The 25,938-nt window shown below is 31.6% G+C and overlaps 2 protein-coding genes across 2 annotated transcripts; one reads left to right on the top strand and one right to left on the bottom strand.

Annotated features, from left to right (window-relative positions):
• Positions 1–7,396: 7,396 nt before the first annotated feature.
• LOC11439280 (uncharacterized) lies at positions 7,397–8,753 on the bottom strand. Its single transcript, XM_039835109.1, has 3 exons — positions 8,677–8,753; positions 8,570–8,635; positions 7,397–8,300 (listed from the first exon to the last, which is right to left on the bottom strand). The coding sequence occupies exons 2-3, from the start codon at positions 8,624–8,626 to the stop codon at positions 7,692–7,694; spliced, it is 666 nt and encodes a 221-aa protein (XP_039691043.1). The 5' UTR covers positions 8,627–8,635; positions 8,677–8,753; the 3' UTR covers positions 7,397–7,691.
• Positions 8,754–21,359: 12,606 nt separating this feature from the next.
• LOC25497124 (hypersensitive-induced response protein 4) lies at positions 21,360–25,783 on the top strand. The gene is made up of 5 exons (XM_013596963.3): positions 21,360–21,692; positions 23,194–23,314; positions 23,520–23,611; positions 23,938–24,034; positions 25,136–25,783. Exons 1-5 carry the CDS (start codon positions 21,498–21,500, stop codon positions 25,507–25,509), a joined length of 879 nt encoding a protein of 292 aa, XP_013452417.1. The 5' UTR covers positions 21,360–21,497; the 3' UTR covers positions 25,510–25,783.
• The last annotated feature ends 155 nt before the right edge of the window (positions 25,784–25,938 follow it).

The raw sequence follows: 25,938 nt of genomic DNA, 5'->3' as shown, positions 1-25,938 counted from the left end.
AAATAAAAAATATTGGAAAGTATATTAATAATGAAAAAAACATAACATTAGATCATGAAGAATAGAATTTTGATATATATTAATTTTTTTTATAGAATTTTGATTTTTTTTTTATAATTTTAATTTATTTCAGATTTTTTTTGAAAATTTCGATATATATTAATTTTTTTTTCCAGATTTTTTTATTAATTTTTCTAGATTTTACTAGAATTTTTAAAATTTTCCAGATTTTTTTCATTTTTATTTATTTTTCCATAATTATTTCGTTTTTTTAATCATTTTTATTAATATTTTTATTTTTCCAGAATTTATTTTATTTTTGATAATATTTTTTTCGTTTTTTTAAATTTTTTAAGAATTTTTTATTTTTATTTTAAAAAAAAAATCATAAATGCAACGTATACTTTATAAAAAATAAAAATAATTATACAGTCAGCGCGCCACGTCATCCAAAAAAGGTGACGCAACATGTCATATCAGCAAAAATGTACAGTCAGCTGGTCTAGGTGGGTTTTCCAAAACAAAAAAAAATTACAAGGACCAAATCCAAAAAAATTTTTTTACAGGGGACAAAATAAAAAATGACCTATATTACAGGGGGTAAAGGCCAATTAACCCTAAAAAACCACATTAACACCAACCAACATACTCTTATTGAAATTAACTTCAAGGCTTGATATTGTCTCAGCCTTGAATAAGAAATTGTCACCTATATTCTATATAAATCAATTTTTTTATCTTATCATGTTCGTTTGTATCTCAGCTCATGTTCAAGATAATTTTTTTTTGTTATAGATGCAAGAAAAATATCTTGAGTTACATTTTAATCCATAAAAAAAAAAATAACACTTTTCAATCTTTGTAAACTTTTGTATCAATATTTTTAATCTCTGTTAAATTTCCTATCATCATTTTTAATCTGTATAAAAAATTTCCGTCAATATTTTATGTCCCTAAAAATGCAAAGGAAAATGATACAGGACTAGGAAGTTAAATTTTTTATAAGAATTAAAAACCAAATTTTAATTTTTATAAAATCATTTACTTAATTAACCATTTATTACTTAAATAGAAAGAAAAAAAGCAGGATCTGAAAAAGTAAATATTGTCGATATATAAATGAGATGACACATATATCTAACGTCTTAAGGTTTTGGAGAGACATGTGATCTTAAAATTCTCTTTTATGATTAATCGGACTCTCCTCATAACCCAACAATATCTTCATGTGATATTTTATCGTGAAAATAATATCAGTGTGATATTTTTTCAAGAAAAATATCTTCATGTAATATTATATTTTGTCTTTGTTTATGATGATAGGTACATATGCCAAAAATTAAGTTTTGCTAGAACACACCCACTAGTTTTTATGCGGGAGTGTTTTAACAAGTTATAACTAAAAAAAACAAGTGAATGTGTTCTAGCAAATCCTATAGACGTTTGCTAGAATACACGCACTTATTTTTTAGAAGGAGTATTTTAGCAAGTGAATAACTAAAAAGTGGTTAAATACACCTTAAGGTATATTTTTTCTAAAACACTCCCACATAAAAACTAGTGGGTGTGTTCTAGCAAACCCCGTATAAAAAACAACATTTGCATTGCATCCTTCTCTTGTTAAAGCCCTTCTTCTTTTAGCCTTGACAATAGATTCACTTTGCTCCTTATCATCCGTCTTATTTGGCAAATAACCCTCTTTCGAGCAAACAAAATACTTCCAACGCTTCACGCCGTTTTTATTTATAGTCGATGATGATGAACGCACACTAAATCCGATAGAGAGTGCGTATTTTTCGTAAAAAAATTTACCTTCTTGTAACGTATCAAATACTTGTCCAATCTTAGGCTTTAATTCATCATCACAGTTTGGCACACATTCATATTCCTAAAATTAACAAAATAAATATCTTCAATAAACATATTTTATTAAGAAGTCATCAACAAGATATAATCAACAACACAGGCTGCAACAGGAAAAAAGAACAATAAGTCATGAGGAATTTAAGCCATACTAATTATAATATACCTGAGGAATTTGAAAAGAAGTTGATGTATCTTTGTCCATGAAGAATGATGAACGTAACTCAATAGAAGTGAAAGTTAATCTCGTGATTTTTTGGAACCCTAATTTGTGATGTCGCAGAAAATGCGATGAAAACAGCTTTGAAAGAGACAAGGATGCAAAGAAGAAAAGACAAGGAAGCAAGGAAGAAGTAGTGATGGTTTTGGCAGAAAGAGAAAGCATTTACGTTGAATGAAGGGAAGAAGATGGAATAAGAAACGTTACAAGGGAAGGAAGCGCGTGTGTTGTTTTGCTCAGCAAAATAGTGTCACGTGAGTTACTAATGTGAGAATTAAATCACAGGCATCTATTTAATCCAATGGCCACTATTTCATGCTCTCACCCTCTCATTTAAAAACTCCTCTCATTTGAAATGCCCTCATATATATATATATATATATATATATATATATAATTTCAACTTTTTTTTTATCGAAAGCTACATAGACCAACTTTATAGCCAGATTCCATTAGCAATTATGCAACCTTTATGTATTGAAACCATATTAGAAATACACATGCAAAGAATTAAACTATATAGAATTGGTGGACCCTAGAGACATGCCAACACCAAGACAATATATCTTCAAAATTTCAAATAAAAGTTTGCATCATTTTTAATTAGGTAAGATAAATAATATTAGCTGGCCATGTTACATTAAATTAAAAATTACAGAATGATTCTGTCTACTATGGGAACACATAGATTTAAATCACAAGAAGTTGCTTCCTCTACCAAAAACATTGATAACAAGGGGAACCCTGTGATTTTATTTTGTGTCTAGTGGTTTTTGATTAATTTCTTAATTCATTTTGCTGGTGAAGATGCAAGCAATTAATTGGTGGACCTCGTGGAAAGTCTTGAATCTAATTTTCATTGTTTTTTTTTCATTTATTTAATTAACTTACAAAATTAATTTCCCTGGTTTCCCTGTTATATCCAGTTGATCAACTACAAATATTAATAAGAGGTAGGGGAAAATAAAATAAAATGTGAACGTGCGGTTCTTAGAGATACATAGTCAAAACGCACAAAATACATAATGGAATAAAATATAGGGCTTTTTTAAAAGATTAAAATGAGGTACATAATTGCAGAGTATCTTCCTAGTACAAGATGTATCAAAAAAGAAAGTCAAAATATACAACAAGTGTTCAACATTAGCCAATACTCAAACATAAAAAATAGTTTTCTTTGCTACGAAAAGTCTATCATTTCTTTCCTTCCAAATCACCCAAGAACTATCAAACCAGATCAAAAACATGAAAGAACACATTGATTATGCATAACCTAAAGAGGTACCAATTTGAAGAAAATGATCCATAAGGATAGATGGATCTGCTGAATAAAATACAGGGTTAATATATGCTTACCCACTGTAATATTAGTGGTTTCTGAATTACCTCTCTATAAAAAAAAAATTGTTTAGATTCCAACCCTGTAATTTGAAGATTCAGTGGTTTTGAACCTTAATGAATTTTAACCGTACAAAATCGATGATATGGTAGATGTGGAATGCCGAAATCTTCTAAAATTACAAGGGGCGAAAGTACCTTAAGTTTTGTAATTTGATGTCATGAACGACCAAAACCAAAAAATCTTCAAATTTAGGGTTGGAATCTAAGCAATTTTATTTTTATAGGGGTAAACCAAAAACCGCTTATATTATAGAAGGATAAACATATATTAAACCTAAAATAAATGAAAATTGTTGGGTTTATTGATTATTGGGTCGATGTTTTTTTTTGGTCTATCCACCAAGAGGGATGAGAAACACTATCAAGAAATTCTACAGTCATAAGCCAAAACCCCAAATAATAATTATTTAGATACACACTAATAAAATACATATCATATAACTATTTTTAAAATCTATTGTTTTGGACCAAGCAAACACTTAAAAGGCCCGATTTTGATAGGCTCAAACCAAACAGACCGAATGGCACATTTAGGTTAATTACTCGTTATGGACAACCTTTCTGCGAGGGGAGGGGGTTCGTTGTATCACTTCGGAATACTCATTCAAACTGAATGGTAACGTCCATCCGCCCTCCCAACACGTTCCGCGAATTTCGCTTAGCGGTTACGATTTTGTAACCGTCGAGTGCCACGGTGTGCCCTACAACGACTCCTGCACTTCACACTATATAAAGGGACATTTTACATTCCCCAAATGTATGATTTTATTCAACTCTAAGCCCCCATTTTCTTTTCTTTACTTACTTGAGCGTCATAGTGTCTGCATGTACGCATCCCATGTCATTCCATAGCTTACATACGCCCAGAACAACTGCAGAGGATGTCATCTTTTTAATTAGGTACGATTAGTGGCGCTGTCTATGATAAACTAGATTATCCCCAACTTTTCTTTACTAAAGATCAAAATTACTCAAAATCCCAAAACACTTACTCATTAGGGTGACTAACAGTGCTTAATCTCAACTCCAGAGTGAGGTCCACCACCTTTGTTGTAAAATTAGGCATAAATTATATCAATAAATAATACTCAATATATAAAATGAAAGAGAAAAAAATATAAACAAAAGAGAGTTCAATAAACTTATCTTTTTTGAGATTGTTGTTGTTGAATAGATCACCGACCACAACTTTATCAACATCTTTGACAACCAAATAAAATCTGCTACCGAATCAATTATCAAGGTCTATAGAACGAACAAACAGTGAGGTAGTCTGAGACGTGCTGATCACACTGTCCTTAAGAATTTTCCACGTGTTTATACGCTAATCCCCCAAGATTTAACAGACCCTTCTCAACGTTGAATCGAGGAATCAGATCTAACAAGCATATATTTTCAGGAAGATGATACCAACTAACTCAATAGTTGGGAGGAGAGGAACAAAAAATTATGAAGAGAAGTGAAACTATTCTTTTGCCCGTGAGGATTGAGTAAAACAAAAAAATATTCATACTAAAGAAAATGGAATTCTATATTTATAAAAGGATAGTGTGAGATTAAGTTATTATAACATGGCAATAATTTCATATAAATAGGCACACGTTAGTGACCGTTTTTAGTGAGAAAAATAAGTCATGGCCAAGCTATAATATAGACACATTCAAGAGATTTAAAGGAAAGACAGTTACAAAAATTTGGAATTAAAACTTGTCTATAAAACCAAGTCAAACATATAATTGATAATATGATAGTAATTTTCTATCAAAATATTTTTATCTATATTTCTCAAATAAAATTATGGGACACAAATTTGAAACTTTTGAAATATACTCAAAATTTACAACAACCTTTAACGAGACGGTCTTACTTCGACTCCAACTCCTATGGAAATCCTAATGGAGGAGCAAAACCGCCAGATTCTGTAGCTAGCAATCCCTCTCTACGGGGCTCTACAATATGGTATGTCGCGACCTAATGAAGAAGTAAGCAATGTGTATGTCTCAGACGCCATGCTCAACATCATCATCCAAAATCTACATCTCCAGACTCAAATGATCGAAGAAATGATCAAAAATGACACATCAAGGAAATGGAGGATGCTCACGCTAAAGTAAGGTCGAAGATCCACGCGCTCCCCTTCCCCCAACGTAGTAGAAGGGGAAGGAGCCCTGTCCCAGAAAGGTCTAGGTCCCCTAGGCACTCTCTCAGCGACCAATGGAGACCTTCGAGGTTGCATCACTCTGAAAGACAACCCAGGCGCTTGCGATCCTCTTCCTCTTATGACGAAGATCGCATTATGTACGGTTTATTTACTCGCATGATTAGAGAGAGCTGGATCGCCACTAGACTGAAGAAACCCCCTCATATGTATACTTACAACTGGACAACAGATCCAAACGAAAACATTGAAAACATATAAGTCATCCTCAACTACGAGAACGTTTGAGGATCAATCATGTGCAAGCTATTTGTGACCACCTTTAGGCGAGGAGCCATGACATGGTACAAAAATCTCAAGAGGAACTTGATCAACTCCTGGGATTAACTTTTTCACGAGTTCACCACGCACTTCACAGCTTCAAGGACTCAACCAAAAACGGTTGCGTCCCTCGAAGCTATAATGTAGGAAAAGAATTAACCTCTTCGAGACTATATCCAAATGTTCAACAAGAAGTTGTGCAAGTTTGAGGAGCGAAAGAAAAGATGAAAAAGTAATTGATCGAGAAAAGCCTTCGATTAGGCATTGACATTAAGAAGGTTATCCAGCTCGACAAGCCTCGATCCCTCAGCGAGTTCCTTATGATATCAAATACATATATCATGTACGAGGAGAAGTTATACGGTGCTAATCTTAATAAAGCGAGGAAGGAAGACCCTCAAGTTGAGTCCTCCAAAAATCCCTTCCAAGAGAAAAAGAATGAAGGGAAACCAGCTAGATAAGGAAAAGGACATGTTGGTCATTTTGTTATGTACACACCTCTCGTAGTGTCAATGGAAAAAATACTTGCTGAGATCACTTCCGCTAACATGAAGGAAGCAAGAATCAAGTACCCTAAGAATTCTCCACCGAAGGTAGGTCCAGATAAAAGTAAATATTGTCGTTTCCACAAGTGCCACGGGCACACCACTAACGATTGCATCCACCTTAAATATACGATCGAAATCCTTAAACAACGAGGTCGGCTGAGGCAATTAAATATAAAATGCCTCACCTGAAAGGAAAGATGTTGAGCTAGTGGCTGATAAGGACCCAACGATTGCGATGGTTATAGATTGACTGGAAGACTTCCCCCACCTCCTAGAGAACGTCGATGTAACCCCTACTCATGAACTTGGGAACAGTTTCCCAACATCAATGTGATCACACGATTGCGATGGTTATAGATTGGCTGAAGAGATGTTGAACATAAATTAGCTAGTCATCACCTCTGCTCAGGCTGCTAAACGACCACCACTTGCATTCTATGACGATGAGCTTTCTGGTGGAGCTCCTAACTCAGCACTCCCCCTGCTCGTCCAAGCATACATGGCTAACTTTGATGTTCACCAAATCCTGGACGACACCGGGCCTTCTTGTCACATCATGTACACCAGCCTATTCAAGACTCTCCAGGTTGAATAATAAAAATCTCTCTCCTTATGTTGGATCCAAACTCTACGGATTCAACAGTTCCTCGACAAAACCCAGGGGGTATGTGGAACTTCTGGTCACTTTCGACCAAGGAATGGCGAGAATGATCGTGAAAATTAAGTTCTTGGTGATTGACTGTTCGTCCCTCTACAACTGCATCATCGGGAGGATTGTTACTTATAACAGAAGGATTGTCCCTTCCGGCTATGGAGGAGCAAGATGGATTGTGAAAGCTTACAAAAAAAAATTAAACCAATTTTTGCAATATATATTTCTATAGTTTTCTTTGTACAATTGAATTGAAATACGAGTCACTCCAAGTTTCCTTATAATATAACAAAATTGTTCACTATTACATTTCCCAAAAAACTTAATGTAGAATCGATTGTTGAGTTCAAAATCTCTGCAGTCACGCCATTGCCGATATGAACTGTCAAATCAAGATTGATCCGCTTGTGTACATTTTGAACATGATTTATCAAAGTTGTAGTACAATTCGTTCGATCTCGATCCAACAACGGTCCAAATCCTAATCTAGTTGACCTTGTGCACCCTAAATAACCAACATGAATGTAATCAAGCATAAATCACTTTTCCTTGGGGAAGTCTAACTCTATAAACATGTTCTTCACCAGTACATTTATCAACCTTCACAATCCAACGACTTCGAGGGCTGTTACTCATTCCAGATTCAAATTTAGGACTAATAGCATTATTCTCTCCAAATCTTGTTACCAACAACCCTTGTCCAATAGGAAGCAATTGAGTTTTTGATCCACAAGATCTCCATGACCCTTTAGAACTAAATGCATTGTAACCAACAACAACTGTACCTTTTTGTTTACAACAACCAATTTGAACACATTTAACAATCTCTTCATGATTCATATGGTTGCAATCAATTAACACAAAATCAGCTTTGTTTAACACCAATAATGCTTCTTTTCCAATCATGAATTGGACTTGATTAGAAGCTGCTCCTAGGATTTTTTTAGATGTGATTAGATCTTCGTTGGTAGGAACAATGCATATTACTTTGCCATTAGTTTGATTAGCAGCAGAAACTAATGCAAGTGTTGTTGTATCTGCTGCACCAGCACAAGTTACAACCATTAATTGTGCATTGTTTCCAGCTGCTATTGCTGATATAAATTCAGCTACAGCAGGTTCTTTTGCCTTTTGACCCTATAGAAAAATAACCAAAGATTAGATCAGAAAGAAAAAATAATAATTGCTGTTGGTATGAGAAAATAGAGATAAAATTTATTAATTGTGATTTAGTGACCGATTTAGCGATCCAGTTAGAGTAAAAAATGTCAAATCGCTCTCTAAATTGCTAAATCGATCACTAGACACACTGAAACATTTTGGTTATTAAATCGGTCGCAAAATAGCGAATTTTAAGTAGTAAAGGTAGAAAAAATTGTAACAAGAAAATATTGAAGAATACTCACCATTTTCATAGTGCTGAGATAGGCCTTTGTAGCATTTTCTGCTGACCAGTAAGCCATTGTTTTGATTTATGTAACTCTTTTTGAGTCCTCTGAAAAATAAAATTGATGGTATTGCAAGAGAGGATTTCTTCAAATGTTTGATGCAAATGTTATTGTGTTGAATTTGGTTTGCAAGGTTACACATATGTGTATATATATATATAGGAGAAAACATATGCTGAACATATGCATGTGGTGTTCCAATTAGCTAAGAACAGACAAATAATATATTTTTTATAAAAATAATAAATATACTATATTAAAATATAATGAAATTTAATTTAATGAATAACAAAAAAAGAGAATTAATTTTAGGTACAACTGGGGCAGGTTTATGTAAAAAGTGTTAATTACTTAATTAGCTATACTCTAGAATATTCAACCCTTTTACCGTTTTTCAACATAAGAAGACTTAACTATGAAGAAAAAAAAATACTTAACTATGAAGAAAATACAATATATGATGGAAAGAAAAAGGCTAGTAATCACAAAAAAGACAAAAGGAAATATTTTGATTTTCCATGAAAAAATATGTGTCATTTGAAAATTAAATTATAAGTGTATAAATATACCTCAATTTGTTTTGTCCTCATTTTAATTTAGAGGAAGTTTTTCTAATAGAGATGTAAAAGTGCTAATTACTTAATTAGCTACACTCCAAAATATCATTCCCTTTACCATTTTCAACATAGAAGACTTAACTTGGAAGAAAGCACAAAATTTGATGGAAAGAAAAAAGGCTAGAAATCATTTTAACTTCACATGGAACACTATGGCGTTTAAATTTTTTTTACAATGAAACTCTGTTAACTATTTTTAGTATAAAGATATATGGAATAATTTTTGTTTTTAGTATAAAAAATATATACGGCATATGAAAACTAGTTTTTACAATTTTTTTCATGGAAAACTTATATCTTAAAAAAGAATTAGTGTTTGTCTAGTGATCGATTTAGCAATTTAGAGAGCGATTTAACATTTTTTACTTTAACTGGATCGCTAAATCGGTCACTAAATCACAATTAATAAATTTTAATCTCGATTTTCTCATACCAACAGCATTTTTTTTCCTCCTTTCTCATACCAAATTCGATTGCATCAAATAATTTTTAATACACACGCTAATTAATTTCTAATATTAAAATTAGTATATATGCTCTTTTTATGAACAAAATTATTGAACCTTCATAATATTCTTAAAGGCTTAAAAGCTCTCTAGAAAGGCTTAAAGCCCTCTAGAAAGGCTCAGACGCCCTCTAGAAGGGCTCCTGAGGCCTATGCGCGCCCTTCCTAGGGAGCCGTCTTTCTTAACTTCTAGAAACCTCTAGAAATCGCCTAAAAGGCCAAAAGCCCAGCTTCCTTGAGGCTGAAGTCACGCTAAAACAAGCCCACAAGGAGGCTATAAATACCACCCTTAGGAGCACTCTCAAGGCATCCGATAATCAGTTTAAACCCTAGAATTCAATACTGAACCCTAATATCTCTATTGTGCTTTTTGCAAGTACAATTATATATACTCTTCCATAAAAAATAAAAAAAAAATAAAAAAAAATTGGTGTACATGTAAACTTTGTTTAACGGAAAATAATTATATACTCATCTTCAAATAATATTTTTTTTAGCAAAAAAATGTTATGTTTGTTGGGTATTTGATGTATTGGCTTCATTATTGCTAAAACAAATACTCTTGTTTGATGTTGGAAATGTTGTTCCAATATCCTATCATCTTGTACGATGTTGGATATAATGTTTCAACATCCTGGCAAGGTTCAGTGTGCCTTGGTTTTGTGGCTTGGTTTTCACGCGCTTTAACTTTTTAAGGAAACCACGCCTTATCTCTTGTTCACCAAGTATCGTATTTTTGTCCAGAATATTCTGGGTGATTTGTTTCTAAAGTATAAATTATATTTTAGGATTCCTTGGTGCTGTTTTTGGTGGTTCCTAAAGATGTTCCTACTTCTTAGGAATTGCTATATTTGTTACGTGGATCAGCTGAAGGATCTACTATTGTTCTCAAGCCCAACAAGCTTATCAAGTCCGTGCTACTTCAGTATATATACATGACAAGAAGACCTAATTATTCGTTCAAGTCGTCATTCTAAAGAATAGAGTTTTAAGGGTTTTGAGTCTTTGTTAATTGTAAACCTTTTCTTGTATCATTTTGATATATGATCAGGACTGTGTTTTAGTTTGTTATTTGTGAACCTTTCTTGTATCACCTGATGCAAGCTTATGATTGTTTATTGAGTTGTAAGTTGTTGCTACACCAAAGCTTTGAAGCAAGGTAGTAGTTTGTGTTTGAAGGTAACTTCACCATATTGAATAGTAATCTGATAATCACAGGGGTTGTGGTTGATTGAGGGAAGTGAGATGAGATCTCAGATCTAAGAGTTCTTAGGTTGAAGTCAAGACGGGTAGGTCCTAGGTCTAGAGTTGTAAACGGAAAGTTTGTTGAGAACTTAGAATAAGGACTACACTAGTGGACTTTCTTCCTGGCTTGGTCGCCCCCAGAGTAAGTGTGTTTGTCACCGAACTGGGTTAACCATTCTCTTGTGCCTTTATTTTCTTGTCTTTTTCTTTTACGTAATTTGTGTTAGTTAGCACGATATTGAAATATTAAGTTCAACACTCATATTTGTTCGTCTGGTTTTGGAACATTACACAGAACATCTTAAACTAACGTGGTAGAATTTTAATATTGTTCTCCATTTTTTATTAATATAAATTCATTTTCATTAAAAATGATGAAGGTCCATCTTTAAATATACCAAAGAATTTTGTTAGTTTCTATGTTAACCAACTGGAACTTAGGTGTGTGCTTCCTGAAATAAAATACATTTTTAATGGTAGCTACTGGCTAGGCTGATAGAAGATTAAACAAAGTTGAGATTTTCTTAATAAAAAGTTAAGCTAATCCTACTCACGTTCAAGATTCATGATGCATGTATGGACTAACATGTATAAAAGGACAAAGACAATTTAGGAGTTAATTAAATGCAAATCTGTTTTAAGCCATTAGGAAACTAGATGGCAGTTTCCAATTTGGATTTTCTACAATATGAATTAGGTAGTTAAGGCATTCTTATTGAGGAAACTCTATTGCTAGTTAAATTTCTTATTTCCATGGTATGACAATTTTTTCTTGTTGAGGAGATAGTATGACGATTTTTTTTTTTAAGAAACTAAAATGGAATTTTATAACCACAATATAGTAGTCTCGAAAGCATAAAGTGTGTTGTAGAGACTACTAAAAGAAACCGAGAGTCTCAGAGTTACAACACAAGCACCAACAGTTTTAGCCGATACCCAAACAAACAATAGGGTTCGACCACCACTGTTGAGTACCATGCACAATAGTATAATGATTCTTATAACTAAGACCATCGGCAAATAAACAAGGATGGTTATGGAAGCACACTCTCTCTCTACTTTTTTGAGTTCTCCTAAATAAATTGTATTAAAATAAATGATTTTTCGTTAAAATTTAGTTATTAATGCGACCAATTTAGTAATTTTTTTGAGGTTATGGGTTGAAGAGATAAATTGCTAATTGCAAAATTGATAATGTATAAATATATGTCTAATTTAAACACCTAAAATGGATGCTCCATTGTAAATGGTCTAAGTATGTGAGTGAAAATATTAAGCTACTATTTCTTGCTTAAAAAAGTGCGGGTCGGTGGCTTGTAGATATATATTGTCTTATAAAGTTCTTGAAAACGTTTGCTAATAAATGATTTTTATTGAAATTTAATGATTTAGAGTTATTGATATGACTAATTTAAAAAAAAAAAAAAAAAGTGAGATTGTGGATTGAAGAGATAGAATGCTAACTGCAAAATTGATAATATATACATATATGATCAACTTAAATACCTAAAATGGATACTCCATTGCAGATGGTTTAAGCATACGAGTGAAAATGTGAAGCTACAACTTCTTGCTTAAAATGGATATTATTATATTTCGATTTTGTATTTTACATAAATCAATATATTTTTTTATGTTACCATGTTGGTTTCTAATTCGGTCCATGTTCGAGATAAAAAATTTGCTTATGCATGCAAGAAAAATATCCCGAGTTACATTTTAATTCTCTAAATCGCACTTTTCAAACTCTCCAAACTTTTCTATCAATATTTTTAGTCTTTAATAAAAAATTTATCAGTATTTTTAATACTTATAAAAAATTTCTGTCAATATTTTTTTCCCTAAAAATATAAAGAAAAATGATACAAGAGCTAGAAAGTGTAATTTTTTTTTCTAGGATTAAAAACCAACTTTTGACTATTTATAAAGATAATTTAATTAAATAACCAATTAATATTTGACTAGGAAAAAGCAGGATCTGAATCACAATTATAATAGTCCCATTATATTCTTCCGTAGTAGTTGTATTGTCCTACTAGTACAAAGACACAACACAATTTAATTTGTTCTTGTTTAGTTTCAGAAATAGTTAAACACCTCATCATTATAGCTTAGGCTTTTTATGTCATGAAACTAATCATTGATTTAGCCATAGAAGCTTAGGCTTTTTATATCTGTTATGAAACTAATCATTGATTTAGCCATAGAAAATTCCGTTTTTTATCAAGATTAGGCTACCTTTTAAATTGACAAGTTCATAAATTAAATCCGGTTTTTTATGAGAATGTCATGTTGTCAACTCTCAACATCATCTTAGTTGTTTCTATTAGTATAATGAATATATAAACCATTATTTACATTTAAGTAGAAGGTAAGCGGACAATAACTATGTCGTTAGACCTTTTTAAATGGTAAAATTAATTCTTTTAAACACAACATTCATAGACTTAAAAGATATAACATTGTTATGCATATTTTCAGTTTAATTGAAAGACAAATTGATTAATGGCCATGTTATTATTAGCATATGCTATACACATTTTTCATATCGAGCTTGAGTAGTAAATCTTATTTACTAGATTTTTCTCCTATACAAAATAGTTATTCTTTCATAAATATACATATTCTTTCATAAATAACTATTTTTACATCGATTATGAATGAGTTAAGAAATTAACTATTAAGATATATATATTAAGAAAAGTGTCATATATACTTGAGACTTTAAGGTTTTCTATGCAGTGTGGTGGTTTCCCTCACTTGTGGTCCTGGATCATTATTCTTATTCAATTACTTCTACTACTATTGTCCGGATTCCCCATAATTATATGTGAAGTATGAGTTAGAAGTCTCACATTTGATGAAAAAGTGAGATGTTTTAAGGTTTTGAATGATCATGCAATTTAAATTCTCTTTTATGTGATTTGTTTTAACTCAATGTAATGATCCATCATGCTCTCCTCATGACCTAACAATATCTTTGTGTGCCTTTCAAAAGAAAAAGAATAAAATATCTTTGTATGATACTTTATCCACAAAATAATCTTAGCGTGATATTTTTCAAGAAAAATATCTTCATGTTATGTTGTATTATATTTAGAAAATTCTATGGTGAAGTCATGAGAATGACTTTTCTGGTGAAGTCAACACTATAGCATCAAAAGTGTAGTGAGTAGCATCCATTGTTTGTTAGTGGCATCAAAAGTTCAGTCCTCATAGTATCATTAATTCATCAGATTAACAAGATTACTTAATCTAATTTTATCCTACTTTGTTTTAAGTGTAACATCCCATAAAGTGTAACACTTAAGATCATCGCATAATATCATCAATTATGTTTGCATGTTAAAGATGTCAACGATAAAATAGTACATGTAAGTCCAAGGTGTTGCAAGCATTACTAGATGAATTACTATTGATCATTAATCAGTAATCAACAATTTAAAAATGAATTGAACATTAAGATCAAAATTAACTTTTTCAAAAAAATCAATTTCCTGACTGCACCGTAGAAGCTCCCATTATATTTTGTCATTGTTTATGATGATCGGTAGATATGCCAAAAATAAATAGAATGTTATAATTTAAGAATAGGATCTTTGTTTTTTTTTTTTTTTTTTTTTGAAACAAGGATCGTTGTTAATATATATATATATATATATATATATATATATATATATATATATATATATCATTCCACTTTTTTAATCGAAACATAGACCAACTTTATAGCCAGATTCCATTAGCAATAATTATGCAACCTTTATGTATTGAAACCATATTAGAAATACACATGCAAAGAATTAAACTATATAGAATTGGTAGACCCTAGAGACATGCCAACACCAAGATAATAGATATTCAAAATTTCAAATAAAATTTTGCATCATTGTTAATTAGGTAATATAAATAATATTAGCTGGCCATGTTACATTAAATTAAAAAGTACAGAATGATTCTGTTTGCTATAGGAAAACCAAACATAGATTTAAATCACATCAAGTTGCTACCTCTGCCAAAAACATTGATAACAAGGGGAACCCCATGATATTATTTTTTTGTCAAGTGGTTTCTGATTAATTTTTGAATGTCCGATTTTGGTGAAGATGCAAACAATTAATTGATGGACCTTGTGGGAAGTGTTGAATCTAGCTTTCATTGTTTTTTTCTTCATTTATTTAATTAATTTCCCTGGTTCTTAGAAATAAAATAAAATAAAATGTGAACGTGCGGTTCTTAGAGATATATAGTCAAATTGCAAAAAACTACATGTGCACTGGAATAAAATATATAAAAACTGTTGGGTCTATTGATTCATGGGTCAATGTTTTTGCGACTAGAGTTAAAAACATACTTTTATTTCATTAAAAAAAAGACACTTTTATGGTGTATAAGTTTTGGATATTTTGGCATACATACATGGGAGGAGGGGGGCTGAGAACTTTTCAATCACCAGATTATTATAATCTTAATTCTATTGTTGGATCAGAAGGAAAAGGTCTTACCATTTCAGTATCATTTTGAGAAGAGATCGGGTCAGGAATTTAGGTTAGAGAGACCGAGTTGAAAGTATAATTTAATGAAGAAAAAATAAATTTGTAATGCACAATATATACAAGATGTTTAAGAAAGTTGAGTATCTTGAAGTTTGTTAAAGAATGGCAAGAATAAAACGATCATTGACACAAGAAAAAATATGAAACAACAAAAATGTTTAAGAAAGTTGAGTACCGAGACTAGTAAATTATTGGTAGTTGTTGAGAGCGTGCATATAAAATCGCATACAATGATTGGAAATTTCTAAGAGCAATTGTAAGAAGGAATCATAAATTGGAATTCTAGTTAAGGACTACGATTCTTCTATGGATTCTAAGAACAATTGTTGAGTGCTCTCATTTGATACACCCTATATATATATATATATTTTAATCAATTGTGACATTAGAAATTATAAATACAATTGTGTAACTATTTAGGGTTATCACTCTCAACTCCAATAACAAACGCCATAGTCATGAACATCCAAAAGCTTCCCCGTGTGAAGTACTCCTGTTCAAATCTCGCAAATTCTCATGAACATCGTCAATCCCCAGTAATTCTCCCGGACGAACTTATTACCGAAATACTATCACGGCTTAACGTGAAATCTCTGATGCGATTGAGGTGTGTAAGTAAGTTATGGAAAACGCTCATCTCTGATCCCACCTTCGTCAAAATGCACCTGCAGGTATCTAAACGAAACTCGTACCTCGCACTTCACATGGACAACGGATATTTCGGATATACATATACCGTTGCACCCATCTCTGTGAGTCTTTTGCTGGAGAGTACGTCGAAGCCCATCACACGTACTGGAAATCATTACAGCCGATTCCATGCCCGTTACTGTTGTGGGATTGTTGGTTCGTGCAATGGATTGATCTATTTGTTGGTTGGTCTGTCATCGTTATAATTGTCCTCAGAATAATCTTATAATCAAGCAATTTGTGATCATCTCCCTTGATTTGGCGAAAGAGACATACAAACAGTTGTTACTCCCTCAATGTTGTGATGAATTTCCACTTGATAATCAAACTCTTTGTGTGTTGATGGATTGTATTTGTTTTTCTCATGATGTTAAAAAAACTTATTTTGTTATATGGCAAATGAAGGAATTTGGAATTGAAGAGTCATGGATTCAATTCCTTAAAATTAGTTATCATAATCTTCAAATAGATACAGGTTATGTTCGTCGATTGGTTCCATTGTGTCTTTCTGATAATGGTGATACACTAATATTGAGAACCAAAAGTGTAGTCCAAGCAATCCTCTATAATTTGAAAGATAATAGACTAAAGAGAATTGAAAGTACCTATGAAATTTGGTGGTATAGTGCTAAGGATTATGTTGAAAGTTTGGTTTGGTATCGACCTGTTGAAAGTAAGTTCCTCTTCGATGATTTACTTGTTTGAATTTGTGTTAATTCATATGATAGTTTCGACTTGATCGTATTGGTGAATGATTAACTATCTTAATTGTTAACTTTTTTCAGTTCTCTTTTTATATATCAAGCATGTCTGTGAGCTTAAAATTGATTATAACCATATGGTTTAACTTAAAATTAGCAAGGATTTGTCAATTTTTATTGACAATTATATCTTCATATTTGTGTCGCAGGCCGTGGGCACTATGCGAAACTCTGTCACGTTGTGTTTTTTAGTAGATGTCCCTAAACTTTGACGTAGTGGCCATAACGCTATAGCGTTTTGGTGGTCGGCCTCTGCGCCCTGCCATCCAAATTCTAAGCTTGAGTGCATTTTATAGTGTAATATTGCGAACATGAACAACAATAGTTTTTCAAAGCACTCATTATCATGAATTTTGTCATATATAGTTATTTATACGCTCAAACTAATAAAGATATTTAATACCAATATGCAAGAGAAAAATACATATAAATGTTTTGAGAGTTTGCACTGTCTATTCCTTATGGGCAATATTTAACCAGCAAAACCAAGGTTGTAGAGTCCAAATGATTTAGGTGCTGAATTCTACTTAAGAGATTCTAGCTGAAGCCCGCAACTTTCACTAATATGGTTAGCAGTAAGATATTAGAAGGATGTTGTTCACACTTCACTCAATGCTAGAAAATACTAGAAATTTATCAATATAACCTCGTCAGCAGCTCTGTTGTTAATAGCGGCCGCACCGGCCACTATAGCGGAGCGGGAAAATCAAGACCACCGCACCAGGCCACGTCGGCGCGTGTGAGAATTGGAAAGCGGCCAAAATGGACCTATAAATAGTAAAACAATAACTTGTACTGGTTGTATATAATTGGTATTAGCCATTTTCGATTTTGCTATCCCTTTTATTTCATATTATGAAAACTTCATGAAATTTTGAGTAACATTTAAGGTATTTTAGTATTTCTTTTTGAATAGTATGGTATCAAGTATTCTTTTTGAATAGTATGGTATCAAGTATTAAATTTATTAGTGGCCGCACCACCGAAATAGCACACGCTACGCGCCCCGCTCCCGCACCGCGCCAATTATTTGGTTGGTTGTGCCGCGCCACATTTCCACATTGACAATAGAGATCGGCAGTTAATTGTCGATGGATTTTAACCGCGGCAGATAACTGTAGATTAACATTTACGTCTTTTTTTGGTGTGTTTCAACCTTGTTAAAAGTGTATACAGAAATTTTCAAGATATTATATGAGTGGCATCTATGAATTCCCATAGTTGACATATGCCACCTCATCTGTTGTCAAAATAAGCATGCCATCATGCACATATGCTATTTTTTCTAAGCTCATACCATAGCTAGATTGATCATGTGAGTTGTGACAACGAATTTTGGACTTTTTGCTGCATGGATGTTATTCGAATATAAAATATTCATTGTATAAATAATAGATGTAATGTACGTGAGTAATGTATAGTAACCTTTACAAAAAAAAAAAAAAAACTATAGTGCATATAACAAATAAGGAGTTTAGAAATTTGGTTTGGAATGAGCATAACTCTTCCCAACGTAAATTGACACAAGGATGAAATTAAAAAGACGTTTAATCTTCTCCTTCCTCTCAAATTTCAGTCTTCTTTTTCCTCTCAAACCTTCCCCAATCTATCCCATACCTTGAGCCCTTGAACCAAAACCCATATCCTTCAACAATTTATTCTAATTCCATTACTCAATCATATTGTGTGTTTTGATTGTAATGTTAAGTTGAAATATTATATGCTACTTAAGTTTGATTAATTTAGTGATGTTTGTTGCAATTGATTGCAAATCCATTCATAAAGTTTATAGATAAGAAAGGCAAGAATACATCTTTTTCATCCCTCTTTTTTTTTTTCTTCCACAATTTCCTCTTATTCTTCCAGATTGCTACAATTACCATACATAAATAGTCCGATCCCTTTTCATCTTTTCTCTCACATTCAAATTCAAACTCTAATTTCTCAAATTTTTGTGTTTGAATTGTGTAATTTTGTGTATTTATATAATTGGTGAAGAGAGTTTATGTTGTTTTAATGTTTTGATGAAGAGTGGGTCTTGTTGTTGTTGATTGATGATTATTAGTTTTGTTTAAAAAAAAAATTGTTTGTTTTTTTCTTTATTTTCCTTGGTTTGGTGTTGATGATTTATGAATATGGTGATGAAGATGAAGAAGACAATGAGGGAAGAAGAAGAATAAGATCTTGATTTTAAATTTGAAATTTTGATTTTACGTTTTTTATTTTAGTCCCTGTGGTAATTTACGTTTTTTATTTTAGTCTCTGTCTCATGCCATCTCATCAAATGTGCCAACTCATGACCTGCCACCTGTGCTCCATTAGCCACAATGGCATTTTTGTTGACAGAAGGTGACGGCAAGGACCATTTTCAAAAGGTTAAGAAGATACAAGGTTTATTTTAGAAAAATAAAACTTACAGGGATGAAAACAAAAAATGCGCAAACTTATAGAGACCTTTTACATATTTAAGCCATAATTTAATTTTTGAACTTAATTCTATGAAAGTAGTGGATAGCTATTATAGTAATCGCATAGATAAATATGATTTTGAAGCTATCATTAGAGAATGTCGTAGAACATTCTCGACTTTTTTTTACAAACTCTTAGGTTGAGTTTATTATGAAACAAGTATATGAGGTTGTTCATAGTTTAGCTAAGGCGGCCACATCTTTACCTAGTTTTCAATAACTTATTGAAATGCATGATTGTATCGAAACTGTTAATGACAATGAAATGAGATAGTTTTATTCTAATAAAAAAACTAACCTTTCATAAAAAAATAAAAAATAAAAACTTTTATAAAATACCCATGTTTGTTTTTAAGGAAACAAACCCATGATATAAGAGATGGATCCAAGACTAAGCTTTTGGTGTGGTTAAATAATTATATAAAAAAAAAATTGGCCAATAAAATTAAAGATCATGTACTATTTCACCAAACTAACAGTTTTAGTAATTTTAGTTCAATTAGTTTTATTAATTTAAGTTTATTTGTTACACTAACAATTATTAAATGAAACAAAATGAATCACCAACTTTCTTGACATTTTATTCCTATAAGATTTAAATAGGTCTTTCATCCTTACAAATATATGTCATTTGAATTTTCGTCCTTGAAGTTATTAATCCTTTCATTTTGTCATTGCAAATATTAATCATTTGAAAAATGGTCCTAATTACATCTGATTAGTAATTTCATGGACGAAAATTCAAATGACTTATATTTGAGGGATTAAAGACCTATTTAAACCAACCACCTCGCCCAATCACCACTTGGGCACCACGTCGCTAATGACAGCCCAACTCAGCATAAAAATCTAATTATGACCAAAAGTCAAATGATTAAATTTTGCAGTGGCAGATTGAAAGAATTAGTAACTTCAGAGACGAAAATACAAATGACCTATATTTGCAGAGACGAAAGACCTATTTAAGCCTTCCTATAAACATTCTTCATAATTAAAAAAAAAAAGTTTTAAATTTTTTTGGTGTAGTCCTATGATAGACCCATGGCACAATATCTTTCTAGTTCTTTCAAACTTAAAATAAACGCTGCAGTGTACTTTAGATATTTGTTATAGTTAAATGATGTCGGTTAGTATGACAAATATGGTAAGGGGCAGTACTACTACCATATCATTCTTGTGATGGTTATTCAATATCCCCCTCAAAATTCTCATATTTTTATAAAAAGTCAATCAAAAATTACAACCAATTGAGATTACACAAAGAAAGAAAAAACAGTCAAAATCTATCTTCCAATCAATTGAACAATAGGTAATAGTTTTGATTTTGCTTGTAACGAATAACAACAATAATTTTTTAATTGTATCTAAATTTTAAATTGTCTCAGATTACATATTTTTTTAGTTAAAATATTCTTTGATGTTTAAACAGTGACTCAATACTGACAATTAGTAGTATATTGAAACATATTAATCAGAGAAATAATAAAGAGTGTTTCTAAGTATTAGTTAAAAAGATAAAAATTGAAATATTGCATTGAAAAATTGTGAAAAATAATAAATTTATCTTTTTAAAGGTTAAAATATTGTTAAATTCAACGAAAATCTACTACTTTTAGTTTCTTTAACAAGTGTCTTAGAACACTCGTTAAAATAACTCTATTAACAAAGTATTTTTAATATAAAAGACTATTTTAATTTGGGCGGCCTGTTCTTGAGTTAATCATTATATTTTTTATTCTTACTCTTCATATATTGAACATTAATCGATTAATGATTATGATAGTAGTTAATTTTTTTTAAAAAAAAAAAACTAATACGATCATGGACTATTTTAAAATATTAATATATTTAATAACTATCGTGTTTACTCGTTAAGCGTTGATTAAGCAACCATCTATGTTTTCCAAGTCTTTCATGTAAGTCGTGTAGGATACAAATCCACAAAACACTCAAACAACGAAATTAAAATTCTATTACCATAAATAGAAACAAACAACAAAAACATAATCATAAACCAAAAAACCGATTCAATTGATCAATCAAAATGGGAAACACGTTCTGTTTATTCTGTGGATGTGTTGAACAATCAAGCGTAGGAATTGTTGAACAGTGGGGTCGTTTTCAAAGAGTTGCTCAACCTGGTTTTCAAATCTTTAACCCTTTTGCTGGTGAATGTCTTGCTGGTATTCTTTCTACCAGAATTGCTTCTCTTGATGTTAAAATTGAAACCAAAACTAAGGTATTCTTTTTTTCTTTGTGTTCTTATTGATATAATTTTTGTTAGAAATGATCCTGGTAATCTCGAGTTCGGTCGGATTTGATTTAAGTTGGTATTTTAGGGGTTGACCGGGTTTAAGTTAAATTTGTTGAATAATTATTATTTTCTAGGTCATTTTGTTAGGGATTATGAAAAAAAAAGTGATTCTGGTACTTAATTAGAATTTAGATATTAATTTTTAGATATTTTTATAGCAATCATAAGTTGCTTTGTGTTTGTTTAACGAAAAAACAGTGATTTTGATACTTAATTAGAATTTAGAGATTAATTTTTAGATATTTTTATAGCAATCATAAGTTGTTTTGTGTTTGTTTAACGTACTGAAAATCAAATTTGTTTAATCAGTTATCAAAAATGATTTTTTTCAGAAGCTAGTTAGCCTGTTTGTTACAAACTTACAACTTCTTTTTTTTTTTATTTTTTATGAAAAAATCACTTTTTCTAAACAAGATAATCACTTTTAGAAGTTTTCAGTAGAATTTATGGATTAGTTTTTAGATTTTAGATATGTTTAAGGCAACCATAAGTTATTTTGTGTTTGATTAACGTACTGAAAATCAAATTTGTTTAGGGCCCGTTTGGATTAGGCTTATTTTAAGCTTTTGAGTATTATTCAGAAGTTTGTCGGTGTAGTTTGTGAAAAAACAGTTATGAAGATGCAATTTTCGTTACTCTGAAAACTTCTAAATTATCATAAAAGTTTATTTATTTGCATAAGTTATTTTTCATATGCTCAAAAATAAGCCAATCCAATTGGAAAAAAGATTTTTGATAGAAGCTAGTAAGCCTGTTTGTTACAACTTTTTTTTTTGGAAAAAAATACTTATCTAAACAAAATAATCACTTTTAGAAGTTTTCATTAACTTGTTACAGATTTTCAAAAAATCAAAATCTGAGAAAAATCAATAAACTCAATAAGAAGGTGTTTTTAATAGCTTCTCATGAAATCATATTCTGATAACTGATATTTTTTAAGTGATTTTCATTATGGTAGACAAACAGTAAGCAGCTTCTGCCTTTTTAAAAAAACTCTAAATTATTGAGTACATAATAACTTTTTTTTATATACTGGAACAAACGAGTTCGAGTTATGTGAAGTAGTTTTTAATTCTATGTTTTGTTTGTTTTTCAGATTCTCATTTTTGAAAATCTATATCAAACTAATGAAAACTCCTAAAAAGTGATTATTTTGTTTAAAAAAGTGTTGTTTTTTCATCAAAAAATTGTACCAAATGGTCTCTGAGATATTGAATGTGGATAAGATCAATTTGATCTTTTCATTAACTGCTTAAACCTGACTTATTTGGTTTTGTGTCTCAATTGGATAGAAGAAGGTAGAATTTGAGCTTAATTGGAACTTATTAATCAGTTGACTTTGATTTGTGTATTAATTTAATTTGTAATTGTCAATGTTTTATTACGTGATAATAATAGTGCGAGGTATTTTTGTGTCTGGCTCCAGGACAACGTGTTTGTGCAGTTGTTATGTTCAATTCAATACCGTGTAGTGAAGGAAAATGCTGATGATGCTTTTTATGAGTTGCAAAACCCACAGGAACAGATCCAGGCTTATGTTTTTGATGGTTCGTGTTTTACTCTTGTCTTTGTTTATAATTTTGGTTGTTTATCTGCGTGCTTATATTTTTTGTAATCATGATCGATGAATATTGTTTATTATTACTTGTCAGTTGAGTAGGTTGAATTCATGACCGATTTATCACTCAGATCCGTGTCACTTTCTCATATCAGTGAGTCACCTTATCAATATCTTTGTTGTTGTTGTTGTAGTGGCTCGTGCTATTGTTCCGAAGATGAATTTGGATGAGCTGTTTGAGCAAAAAGGTGAGGTTGCCAAAGGTGTCATGGAAGAACTTGGAAAGGTGATTTTCACTGCTTTTATCAAATCATGTTAATTATAGTGAAAAATATATGATCCTTTTCATTGAAATATGTAAGCATTGGTAAGTGAAAAGAACCTTTAGACTTCTTACACAAGAGTTTCGTAAATGGTGGGTTCTGCGGTGGACTACCTTAATAGGTTGTCCGTAGTGGATATGTTCTTATAACGCCTCTTGAAAGTAGAAATTCAGTCTTGCTCATGCTTACGGCTGTGATAGTGATTTTATCGGTGTCTGTTTGACAAAAACTAAAAAAATAATGAGTATAAGTATCTCCGCATTTACTCCTCATGAATTTCATGTAACAGGTGATGGGAGAATACGGATATAGCATAGAACACATACTGATGGTTGATATTATACCTGATCCTTCTGTGCGCAGGGCAATGAATGAGATCAATGCAGGTAACCATACTGTTGTTTTAAGACTTTGTTTGATTTCTTCCTCTGCACATATCGAGTAGTAAAATATATGTTGTTTACTCGATTGCAGAATTTATGGATTAGGTTCTGAAAGATTACTCTACATATTCCGATGTTTTGCTACTTTAATTTCTTTCGCGTGATTTTATTTGCATGATATCTGACGTGGGCATCTTAATTATTTGGTTTTGTGGAACCCCTTGGGTGTTTGGGTGTTGATGAAATTAATCATTTTCCATATCATATGCTCTTTTTTCAATAGACAAATGAAAATTGTTTGTAAATTAGTGGTTATGCAAGTTTTTTCAAGGTTTGAACTTTGGGTTACCAATCGAGTTGTCACTTGGGACATCCTTTGTATGCTGGTTATACCTTAAGTTCAGTGTGTGTGTGTGTGTTCACTCCTGCACATGTGTTTATCCCATCTCCTTAGTGTTGTTAAATAGTGTCTATTACACTATAGCATAGTGAAATTTGAACAATTCACTACTGTTCTACGATACGCTATCTTAGAACTCTTATTAGTAAATGTTATTAGTGGTGGTTATTATAATATTATTAGGAGCAGTTATGTTAATTGTAAGTTAAGTTTTATTAGGTGTGTGTATGTAACTATAGATGGTAGTTTGTTATTTGAATTAAGTGCGGAATTTATAGTAAGGGAGAAGGAAGGATCTCGATTCCTGTCAGTTGTGTCATTCAAATAATTGTGTAAAACTCCTCTTAAGAAACTGCTCTGTCAGTTTCGTTCAGAATTGTTGTAACAATATGTATGTAATCTTTGCTCTTTGGAGCATTGTTTCAAGTGTGATTCCCCAATACTAACCTAGTACATTGGGTATATCCTATTAATATTGATACCAGTTCTAACAAGCTACTTAGTGCAAAATGATGTCAAATAGCAGCTATATCGGTGCTAAACCACTTTTGCATAGCGGAATATGAACAAACTGACATTTTTCATGATCGCTGAATGACAACACTGCATCTGTTTGTCCATATATGCAGTCTCTTTATGCGTGTTTATTGCATCCAGATGTCATTTATGTAGCTGAACTAACGAGTTATGATTTAACTTCACAGCTCAAAGGCTGCTACTTGCTAGTGAATTCAAAGGAGAAGCAGACAAGGTGCTTATTGTTAAAAAGGCAGAAGCAGAAGCCGAATCAAAGTTTTTAGGCGGGGTTGGTGTGGCAAGGCAGAGGCAAGCTATCACAGATGGCTTGAGAGAGAACATCTTGCAATTCTCTAACAAGGTAGAAGGAACTTCAGCGAAGGAAGTTATGGATCTTATCATGATTACTCAATACTTTGACACAATCAGAGACCTTGGAAACAATTCAAAGAATACCACAGTTTTTATACCTCATGGACCTGGCCATGTTAGGGATATTGGTGATCAAATTCGCAACGGTATGATGGAAGCATCGTGTGCTCAAGTTACTGATGTTGAGTGATTTTGTAAAATTGCATTTTATCAAAGTACACTCCTGTTTCTTCTATCTTTATCACAGTGTCACATACATAAAATAGTAATTTCTTGGTAATATATGGATATGTCATTTGTTTATTTATGTTGGATTTTATGAAGAACAGTTTTGAACAGTTTGAAGTTGTAAATGAAGATGGTTGAGTTGTCTATACAATCTCTGTAGCCATGCTATATATTCCTTGACATTGTAATCTTATGAGAATTCAAAAGATGATATATAATCTTCTGCTTTATATTAACTTATCTTTTTCCTATAGTATCAAAAGTATAGTTGTTTTTATATATATGGTTGTTGATTTGACAATGTCACCACTAATCATAATTAATAATGTTTAAAACTGTGATTTGTGTTCAATGAATGACTATTGAGTAGCAATATCTTGTTATATTCATT

This window comes from Medicago truncatula, chromosome 6 (genome assembly GCF_003473485.1).
Source record: "Medicago truncatula cultivar Jemalong A17 chromosome 6, MtrunA17r5.0-ANR, whole genome shotgun sequence".
In the NCBI taxonomy this organism is placed as follows: Eukaryota; Viridiplantae; Streptophyta; class Magnoliopsida; order Fabales; family Fabaceae; genus Medicago; species Medicago truncatula.
Note: the sequence above shows the minus strand (reverse complement) of the source record. Positions and strands in the feature narration are given on the sequence as shown.

Coding starts and splice junctions, on each gene's coding strand:
- LOC11439280 (XM_039835109.1), bottom strand. CDS start 8,626: ATGGCTTACTGGTCAGCAGAAAATGCTACAAAGGCCTATCTCAGCACT. Junction 8,301..8,569: donor ATCTCAGCACTATGAAAATG/GTGAGTATTCTT, acceptor ATTTTTCTATAG/GGTCAAAAGGCAAAAGAACC.
- LOC25497124 (XM_013596963.3), top strand. CDS start 21,498: ATGGGAAACACGTTCTGTTTATTCTGTGGATGTGTTGAACAATCAAGC. Junction 23,612..23,937: donor TCATGGAAGAACTTGGAAAG/GTGATTTTCACT, acceptor TTCATGTAACAG/GTGATGGGAGAATACGGATA. Junction 24,035..25,135: donor AATGAATGAGATCAATGCAG/GTAACCATACTG, acceptor TTAACTTCACAG/CTCAAAGGCTGCTACTTGCT.